Here is a 10,691-nt window from a genome sequence, read left to right on the forward strand (position 1 = left end):
GGGGAGAACGTACAAACTCCGCACGGACAGTACCCGTGGTCAGGATCGAACCCGGGTCTCTGGCGCTGAGAGGCAGCAACTCTACCGCTGTGCCAAACAATACAATCAATGTACAATAAACGATAAAACAATCAATTATCAGTCAAATCATTGTCTGCACTTGAGAGTGGGAACTTGCAGTGGACTTTGCATTGTTTTCCTCTGCAGTTTGGATCAGCAGCTTGTCTGCTTTCTTGCTATCTCCTCAGCTGATCGCTGATAAAATGCCGCTGCAGGTTCTCCTTATCAAAAACACCACATCCACTCACTCTCACCTCTGCCAAACCCCACTGCTGACTGACTGTGCCAATCTTATCAAGCCCTTACACGAGCCAGTCTTGCGGAAACGTCACTCAAGCAACACGCCTCGACTCCCAGAACAACTATTTTCTTCCCCAGAACGCAAAGTCAAGTCAAGTCAAGTCAAGTCAATTTTATTTGTATAGCACATTTAAAAACAACCCACGTTGACCAAAGTGCTGCACATCTGATTAGGAAAAAAAAAAAAGAAACAACATACAGTGGCAGGCAGCCAAACACAACGGCGCGGCCATCTTGAACAAAATGTTTAACTAAAGCAGAATGGTGTCCCGCGGCCGTGCCAGAGTAGCTGTGGTAGAGTTGCTGCCCTTGAGCGCTTACAATACTAGAGACCTGGGTTCGATCCTGACTACAGGAGCTTGTCTGGACGGGCTTTGTACGTTCTCCCCGTGACCCGCGTGGGTTTTCTCCGGGATCCTCAGTTTCCTCCCACACTCCAAAGACGTGCAGGTTTGTTCGTTAATTGGCTTGGTAAATGTAAAAATTGTCCTTAGTGTGTGTAGGGTTGTGTTAACGTGGGGGAAATAGCTGGTCGGTGCGGACTCGATGGGCCGAAGAGCCTGTTTCTGCGCTGTATCTCCAAACTAAACAAAATTCAGTGGGTCAGGCAGAATCTGCAGAGGGGCGGGCTGGTGACGATTTGGGTCGCGACCATTCTTCAGACTGCTTGTGGTGGGGGGTGAGGGGGTGGGAGAGAAAGCTGGTAAAGAGAGTGGGGGCAGGACAAAGTCCAGTAAGTGATTATGGGTGAATACTAGTGATTAGTAGATGGGGTGGAATAAGTGACAAAGGCTAGAGATGAAAGGAGACAAAGGGGTGTCAGATAAGGAAGAGGAGGAGTGAAATGTTGAGTTGGAGGGAGGGATGTGGGTGGAAGTGGATGGTAAGATGAGAAAGTAGAGCGGGATAGAGTCAGAGTGATGCAGCATGGAAACAGGTCCTTCAGCCCAACTTGCCCACACAGGCCAACCTGTCCCAGCTACATTCGTCCCACCTACCTATATTTGGCCTGTATCTCTCTAAACATCCTATCCACGTACCTGTCCAAATAATTTTTAAACGTTCTCAAGTATTAGGAACAGAATTAGGCCATTCGGCCCATCAAGTCTACTCTGCCAAGTCTATTGCATTGCGTTAATGCCTTGTGCATGAATTTCATTGTTCCCTATCTAGTGCATCTGAGAATAAAACACTCTTGACTCTTAGTTCAGAGATACTGGCCCTTCAGCCCACCGAGTCCGCGCCGACCAGCGATCACCCCGTACACCAACACAATCCTGCACAGCGGGGACAATTTACAATCAACCTACAAACTTGTACGTCTTTGGAGTGCGGGAGGAAACCGGAGCACCCGGAGAAAAGCCATATGTGGTCGTTGCATGGGTTAGTGGGAGAAATGGGTGTGTATCAGGGTGGGGAGGGTAGCACAAATAGTGAGAGGGAATGTTACTTAAAATTGGAGAATTCAACGTTCGTACGGTTGGGTTTCAAGCAACGCAAGCAGAATTGTTGACAAGAAGAATATTATCATTAGTAGAAAAAAAAGGTGATTCCCACAACCAAACAACTCATTCTAACCCTGCTATTTGTCAACACATTTAAGCCTATTCATCCCTTTGCAGTTCACCTCACCTTTCTTAGTTAAGCCACTTATTTAGTTAACTGGACCACTTGGTTAAGCGATGGTTTTAAATGAGCTGTGCTGTTTAATTACAAGCACCCATTTGGGATGTGAAGGAAGGAACTGCAGGTGCTGGTTTAAACCGAAGATAGATACAAAGTGCAAGAGTAACTCAGTGAGACAGGCGGCATCTCTGGAGAAAAGGAATAGGAGACGATTCGGGTTTTGTTCCATCTTAATAAGGGTCTCAATCCGAAATGTCACCTATTCCTTTTGTCCAGAGATGCTGCCTGACCTGGTGAGTTATGCCAGCATTTGGGAAGACTTTCAAGATACATCGTGGAAACAGGCCTTTCACTCCATGTAGACCAGCAATCAGCCCATACACTAGTTCAATCCACACACTAGGTACAAGTTACCATTTACAGAAGCCAATTAAACTACAATAGACAATAGGTGCAGGAGGAGGCCATTCGGCCCTTTGAGCCAGCACCGCCATTCAATGTGATCATGGCTGATCATTCTCAATCAGTACCCCGTTCCTGCCTTCTCCCCATACCCCCTGACTCCGCTATCCTTAAGAGCTCTAACTAGCTCTCTCTTGGATGCATTCAGAGAATTGGCCTCCACTGCCTTCTGAGGCAGAGAATTCCACAGATTCACAACTCTCTGACTGAAAAGGTTTTTCCTCATCTCCGTTCTAAATGGCCTACCCCTTATTCTTAAACTGTGGCCCCTGGTTCTGGACTCCCCCAACATTGGGAACATGTTTCCTGCCTCTAACGCGTCCAGCCCCTTAATAATCTTATACGTTTCGATAAGATCCCCTCTCATCCTTCTAAATTCCAGTGTATACAAGCCTAGCCGCTCCAGTCTTTCAACATATGACAGTCCCGCCATTCCGGGAATTAACCTAGTAAACCTACGCTGCAAACCCACACGTCTTTACAGTTTGGGAGGAAACCGCAACACCCGGAGAAAACACAGGAGGTCACGAGGAGAACGTACAAACTCCGTACAGACAGCACCCGTAGTCATGATCAAACCCTGGTCTCTGATGCTGTAAGGCAGCAACTCTACCGCTGCGCCACCATGCCACTTCTAATATTTTTTTTAAATTAGGAAATTTAGGAATATAAAACAACTGTTCAAAAGCAGCCTATTTAGTTTAGTTTAGAGATACAGCACGGAAACAGGCCCTTCAGCCCACCGAGTCCACGCCGACCAGCGATCCCTAAACACTAACACAATCTACAATAAGGGACAATTTACAATTACACGAAGCCAAGTAACCTGCAAACCTGCACGTCTTTGGAGTGTGGGAGTAAAACCGAAGGGCTCGGAGAAAACCCATGCAGGTCACAAACTCCGTACAGACAGCACCCGTAGTCAGGATCAAACCCGGGTCTCTGGCACTGTAACCAACAACTCTACCGCTGTGCCACTTCTAATGTCTTCTTTTAAATTAGGAAAATAAAACAACACTTCAAAAGCAGCCCATTAAAAAAAAATGAAAATAAAAAACAACAGATGCTATTAAAATCTATGTCCAAAAAAAATAATTTTGGTTTGGCACACAGCTTGCTATTTTATATAGGAGGCAAAGCAACAAGTCAACAGATTGGGGAGAAGGCAGGAGAACGGGGTTGGGAGAGAGAGATAGATCAGCCATGATTGAATGGCGGAGTAGACTTGATGGGCCAAATGGCCTAATTCTGCTCCAATCACATGAACTTATTTGCAACCTTTGTGCTACACAAAAGCCTCCTCTCTCTTTACCCCAACTGGCCCAATCAGAAAATCCTTTCACTCCTCCTCTCCTTATCTGACACCCTTTTGTTCTTTACACTTTTCAGATTTTGTCACTTATTCCACCCATCGGCTAATCATCATCCTCTCCTCCTCATCCGTATCCACCCATCACTTGCCAGACTTAACCAAAGTGCTGGCGAAACTCAGCGCGTCAGGCAGCATCTCTGGAGAACGCAGAGAGATGACATTTCGGCTCGGGACCCTCCTTCCGATTGTTTGAAAAAAGTGTCCCTAACCCGAAATGTCGACCCGAAATGTCGCCAAGCCTTTTCCTCCAGAGATGTTGCTGAGTTACTCCAGCACTTTGTTGTAACCCAGCATCTGCAGTTCCTTGTTTTGTCATTTTACCTCTGGTTCCCGGCTCTCTCCCCCTACTCCATCAGTCTGAAGAAGGGTCCCGATCCAAAACGTCATCTGTCCGTTTTTCCCTTCAGATGCTGCTGCCTGTCCCACCGAGAACCTCCGGCAATGTGTGTTGTGCTCAAGATTGCTGCACCTGCAATCTCTTGTGTCTCCCTTTCCTTCCTCATTGGTTTATCCAGCTCCCCCTGGGGGGTTCAACTACAATTCCCAGTTGAGGATTGAACAGCTCTCCAGGTAAAGGAGCTTAGTCACGGAGTCATACTGCACAAAAACAGGCCCTTCGACCCAACTTGCCCAGGCCTACCAACATGCCCCATCTACAATCGCCCCACCTTTAGTTTAATGTAATCTAAAGCCACGTGCACCATGGTACAATGCAAAGCTTTTTTGTTGCATGCTATCCAGTCAGCAGAAAGACGATAGTTTAGTGTTGAGCTACAGCACGGAAACAGGCCCTTTGGCCCACCGAGTCCATGCTGTCCACAGTGTACAGATACAGGGTAAAGGGAATAACGTTTAGTGCAAGATAAAGTCCGATTAAAGATGGTCTGAGGGTCTCCAATGAGGTGGATGGTAGGTCAGGGCCGCTCTCTAGTTGGTGACAGGTTGGTTCAGTTGCCTGATTACAGCTGGGGGAAAAATACTGTCCCTGAATCTGGAGGTGTGCGTTTCCACACTTCTGTACCTCTTGCCTGATGGGAGAGGGGACAAATGGGAATGACTGGGGTGACCTGGCCCCATCTTCTCCCAAATTCCTTGTTGGCGTCATAGATTGATACAGCGTGGAAACATAGATGCATAGACAGTAGGTGCAGGAGTAGGCCATTCGGCCCCTCGAGCCAGCACTGACATTCAATGTGGTCATGGCTGATCATCCACAATCAGTACCCCGTTCCTGCCTTCTCCCCATACCCCTTGATTCCGCTAGCCCTAAGAGCTCTATCTAGCTCTCTCTTGAAAGCACCCAGTGAATTGGCCTCTGCTGCTTTCTGAGGCAGAGAATTCCACAATTTCACAACTCTCTGAGTGAAAAAGTTTTTCCTCATCTCAGGTCTAAATGGCCTACCCCTTATTCTTCAAATGTGGCCCCTGGTTCTGGACTCCCCCAACATGGGGAACATGTTTCCTGCCTCTAGCTTGTCCAATCCCTTAATAATTTTATATGTTTCTATAAGATCCCCTCTCATCCTTCGGCCCAACTTGCCCACACTGACAAACATATCCCATCTACACCAGTCCTGCGCGTTTGGCCCATATCCCTCTAAACCTGTCCTACCTATGTAAACATAGAAACGTAGAAAATAGGTGCAGGAGGAGCCCATTCGGCCCTTTGAGCCAGCACCGCCACTCATTGTGATCATGGCTGATCCTAAAATCAGTAACCTGTGCCTGCCTTCTCCCCATATCCCTTGATTCCACCAGCCCCTAGAGCTCTATCTAACTCTCTCTTAAATTCATCCAGTGAATCGGCCTCCACTGCCCTCTCTGGCAGAGAATTACACAAATTCACAACTCTCTGGGTGAAAAAGTTTCTTCTCGCCTCAGTTTTAAATGGCCTCCCCTTTATTCTTAGACCGTGGCCCCTGGTTCTGGACTCCTCCAGCCTGTACTTGTCTAATTGTTTCTTAAATCCATAGTCCCTGCCTCAACTACCTCCTCCGGCAACTCAATTCCATTCCTTCTATCCAGAGATGCTGCCTGTCCCATTCCATTTATCCAGAGATGCTGACTGTTTGTCGTGTTGTTACTTGCGAGCAAGGCACCAAGGCAAATTCCTTGTCTGTAAACATACTTGGCTAATAAAATGTGTTCAAGTTCAAGTTGAGTTACTCCAGCATTTTGTGTCTATCTCAGCTGGTGCCATGCGCCCACCACCCACTGTCTGTGTGAGCCACCTCCTAATGGATTACACATTAAGAGCTACAAACACACTATCTCAGCTGGTCTTTAGAAGTGGGACTAGGACGATCTAGTCTGGACGCTTGGACTATCTTTAGGACTGAGATGAGGAAAACCTTTTTCACCCAGAGAGTTGTGAATCTGTGGAATTCTCTGCCATTGAAGGCAGTGGAGGTCAATTCACTGGATGTTTTCAAGAGAGAGTGAGATAGGGCTCTTAGGGCTAAAGGAATCAAGGGATATGGGGGGGGGGGGGGGGAAGCAGGAATGGGGTACTGATTTTTGGATGATCAGCCATGATTATATTGAATGGCAGTGGCAATGCTGGCTCGAAGGCCCGAATGGCCTACTCCCGCACCTATTTTTCAATGTTTCCATGTTTCTATCCCATCTGGGAGACGGTCCACAAGAGGGAAAACTCTCCTCTCTCGACCCATTGCCCATCCAATCAACCCAGCCCGCCGGCCCTCCCAACAGCAGTAATCAATCGCCTCTGCTGGAACCGCACCGCCACAGTCACCACAGCCCCTGCCCAGATCAAAGAGCTTCACCAAGACGGGAGCCAATTACAATATTGTTTCCCCGGGGGGGGGGGGGGGGGGGGGGGGGGGGGAAGACGCCCAGTTGGAGCATGCAGGAGAGTATTTGTTCTTAATAATCAAACATAAACACTATCTCTGTGAGCTGAGAATATGTTCTGCTCCCACTCGGGCTTGCATGTTTCATTCAAGTCTCATGAATTGTGTTACACTGGCATTGATAAACGCCAGTTAAACGCAGCATCTTACTTATTCTCTCGCAGTTCCGGTGTTGTGTGTGTCTCTGTCCCCGTCTGTCTGTCTGTGTCTGTCCGTGTCTGTCTGTGTCTGTCTGTCTGTGTGTGTCTGTCTGTCTGTGTGTGTCTGTCTGTCTGTGTGTGTGTGTCTGTCTGTGTGTGTGTGTCTGTCTGTGTGTGTCTGTCTGTGTCTGTCTGTCCGTGTCTGTCTGTGTGTGTGTGTCTGTGTGTCTGTGTGTCTGTCTGTCTGTGTGTGTGTCTGTCTGTGTGTGTCTGTCTGTCTGTGTGTGTGTGTCTGTCTGTGTGTGTGTGTGTCTGTCTGTGTGTGTCTGTCTGTCTGTGTGTGTGTGTCTGTCTGTGTGTGTCTGTCTATCTGTGTGTGTCTGTCTGTCTGTGTCTGTCTGACGGTGTGTGTGTCTGTCTGTGTCTGTCTGTCTGTGTCTGTCTGTGTCTGTCTGTCTGTGTGTGTCTGTCTGTGTGTGTGTCTGTGTGTGTCTGTGTGTGTGTCTGTGTGTGTGTGTGTGTGTGTGTGTGTGTGTGTGTCTGTCTGTGTGTGTGTGTCTGTCTGTGTGTGTGTGTGTGTGTGTGTGTGTGTGTGTGTGTGTGTGTGTGTCTGTCTGTGTGTGTGTGTCTGTCTGTGTGTGTGTGTCTGTCTGTGTGTGTGTGTGTGTGTGTGTGTCTGTCTGTGTCTGTCTGTGTGTGTGTCTGTCTGTCTGTGTGTGTGTGTCTGTCTGTGTGTGTCTGTCTGTGTGTGTGTGTCTGTCTGTGTGTGTCTGTCTGTGTGTGTCTGTCTGTGTGTGTGTGTCTGTCTGTGTCTGTCTGTGTGTGTGTCTGTCTGTCTGTGTGTGTGTGTCTGTCTGTGTGTGTCTGTCTGTGTGTGTCTGTCTGTGTGTGTCTGTCTGTGTGTGTGTGTGTCTCTGTCTGTCTGTCTATCTCCACACCTGTGTGTGTCTCTGTGGCTCTTTCTCTCTCTCTCTGTTCCTATGCGTGTACGTGCGTCTCTCCATTTGTGTGTGTCTCTGTCTGTGTTTTTGTATGTGTGTGTGTGTGTCTCTCCCTCCCCCTCTCTCCCCCTGTACCCATGCGTGTGCGTGCATCTCTCCATTTGTGTGTGTCTCTCTGTATGTGTCTGTTCTTCTGTATGCATCTGTGTGCCTTTGTCTTTGTGTGTGTATATGTGGCTGTCTCTCTCTCTCCCACCCCCTCTCCCTCCCTCCCTCCCTCCCCCTCCCTTTCTCCCTCCCTCCCTCCCCCTCCCTCCCTCCCTCCCTCCCCCTCCCTTTCTCCCCCTCCCTCCCTCTCTCCCCCCGTCCCTCCCTCCCCCATTCTCCCCCTCCCCTCCCTCTCCCCCCCCTCTCTCCCCCCCTCCATCTCTCCCCCCTCCCTCCCTCTCCCTCCCTCCCTCTCCCTCTCCCCCCTCTCCCTCTCCCCCCTCCCTCCCTCCCTCCCTCCCTCTCCCCTCCTCCCTCCCTCTCCCCTCCCTCCCTCTCCCTCCCCCCCTCCCCTCCCTCCCTCCCCCTCCCTCCCTCTCCCCCTCCCTCCCTCTCCCCTCCCTCCTCCCCCCTCCCTCTCCCCCCCCTCCCTCTCTCCCCCCCTCCCCTCTCCCCCTCTCCCTCCTCCTCTCCCTCCCTCCCCTCCCTCCCTCCCCCCCCTCCCCTCCCTCCCCCCTCTCCCCCCCTCCCTCTCCTCTCCCTCTCCCCTCCTCCTCTCTCCCTCCCTCCCCCCCTCTCCCACCCTCCCCTCCCTCCCCTCTCCCCTCCCTTCCCTCCCCTCTCCCCCTCCCCTCTCCCTCCCCCCCTCTCCTCTCCCCCTCTCCATCCCCCTCTCCCCCTCCTCTCTCCCCCCTCCCTCCCTCTCCCCCTCCCTCCCCTCTCCCCTCCCTCCCCCCTCTCTCCCCCCCTCCCTCTCCCCCCATCCCCCTTCCTCTCTCCCCCATCCCCCCTTCCTCTCTCCCCCCTCCCTCTCCCTCCTCCCTCCTCCCCTCCCTCTCCTCCCTCCCTCTCCCTACCTCCCCCTGTCTCGTGTCTCTCTGCATCTCTCTCTCTCTGTATGTCTCTCTCTCAATTTCAATTCAATTTCAATTTAAAATACTTTAATGGCATGATAAGATACCATTATATTGCCAAAGTATAGAACATAACGTATATATTTAAAATGCACGAATATAAGAACAAGTACCCAATGCATGGGTCGATATGCCCCTGTACATATATCTCTCTCTCTCTAGTCTCTTTCTCTCTCTGTATCTCTCTCTCTCTCTTTGTATGTATCTCTCTCTCTCTGTATGTCTCTTTCTCTTCTCTGTATGTCTGTATCTCTCTCTCTCTCTCTGTGTCTGTGTGTGTAAATTGTATTGCATGGTGTAGATTGTGGAATGATATATCCTACCACAAAGCTGCAGATGGAAAACCCTCGTGGAGTCCATGCCGGCCGGCTGTGTGTGCTGTGCCGCTGAGTTCCGCAAAGGCTCTGTGTGTGTGTGTGTGTGTCTCTCTCGCTGTTAATTCCTCCCTCTGCCTCCCCGCGCTCTTTAAAAAGCAGCGCCCAGTGCAAACGAGCCCCTGTCCGCAGCAGAGAGTCCAAGCAACGCCCAGGGATCTAACCCCCACCTCCAGACGCCTCTAACACTGCCGCCCTCTCCCTCAAAACCACAACAAAAAAAAACATGCAAAAACAAAAACATAACCATTTGCAAATTGAACATGTGAAACAGACCAAGAGGGGGAGGGGGGAATCGAACACACTGAACTGAAAGTAGGTGACATACGTGTCTGAAGAATACGTCCCTGGAGAATACAAGGTCGAGTCATTGGGGTTTTTTTTAAAGTGGAAATTGACAGGTACCTGATTAGTAAGGCTAGTGGGAGAAGGCAGGAGAATGGGGTTGAGAGGGAAAGATTGTCCAGCTGTGTCCAAATCTCAGAGCAGACTTGATGGGCCGAATGGTCTCGTTCATTCTGAAGAAGGGTCTCGACCCGAAACGTCACCCATTCCTTCCTCTCCTGAGATGCTGCCTGACCCACTGAGTTACTCCCAAAATGCTGGAGTAACTCAGCAGGACAGGCAGCATCTCAGGAGAGAAGGAATGGGTGACGTTTCGGGGTCGAGACCCTTCTTCAGAATGAGTTACTCCAGCATTTTGTGAAATAAACACCTTCGATTTGTACCAGCATCTGCAGTTATTTTCTGACACACGTGTCCTCTTCTTGTGTGAAATAAACGATCGAAAGACAAGGACAGGATGTTTAAAGTTTAAGATTTTAAAAAAAATTTAAATCCTTCACAAAAGGTCTGAGAAAAAAATAATTATAATTGGCATTGGGTTTTAAAACAAAAGTAATTGTCCACTATAAAGGGTTAGATTTTTTTTTAGATTTAGAGATACAGCGCGGAAACAGGCCCTTCGGCCCACCGAGTCCGCGCCGCCCAGCGATCCCCGCACACTAACACTATCCTACACACACTAGGGACAATTTTTAACATTTTACCCAGTCAAGTAACCTACATACCTGTACGTCTTTGGAGCGTGGGAGGTAACCGAAGATCTCGGAGAAAACCCATGCAGGTCACGGGGAGAACGTACAAACTCCGTACAGACCGCGCCCATAGTCAGGATCGAACCTGAGCCTCCGACGCTGCATTCGCTGTAAGGCGCCAAGCTATGACCCACCCCTTTTTATTAAAAAAAAAGCTTTCTTCACTGCATTCATACGATCATAAGATCATAAGTGATAGGAGCAGAATTAGGCCATTCGGCCCATCAAGTCTACTCCGCCATTCAATCATGGCTGATCTCCCTCTCCCTCCTAACCCCATTCTCCTGCCTTTTCCCCATAACCCCAGACACAATACAATACAATA

General features: G+C 49.5%; 1 protein-coding gene across 5 annotated transcripts in view; it reads right to left on the minus strand.

Moving 5' to 3' along the window:
* slc4a11 (solute carrier family 4 member 11) overlaps positions 1–9,311 on the minus strand; it is a 144,147-nt gene extending 134,836 nt beyond the window's left edge. For 2 of the 5 annotated variants that reach the window (XM_078408815.1, XM_078408790.1), the window contains exon 1: positions 9,219–9,311. Coding sequence is in view for 2 of the 5 variants with exons in the window: in XM_078408824.1 (XP_078264950.1) it covers positions 9,219–9,255 (37 nt within the window). In the remaining 3 variants the exon portion in view is untranslated. The remainder of the gene's footprint in view (positions 1–9,218) is intronic. The other 3 variants (XM_078408798.1, XM_078408824.1, XM_078408781.1) reach the window with 3 other exon arrangements.
* Positions 9,312–10,691: the final 1,380 nt, after the last annotated feature.

The sequence above is a fragment of the Rhinoraja longicauda genome, chromosome 1, assembly GCF_053455715.1.
Source record: "Rhinoraja longicauda isolate Sanriku21f chromosome 1, sRhiLon1.1, whole genome shotgun sequence".
Lineage (NCBI taxonomy): Eukaryota > Metazoa > Chordata > Chondrichthyes > Rajiformes > Arhynchobatidae > Rhinoraja > Rhinoraja longicauda.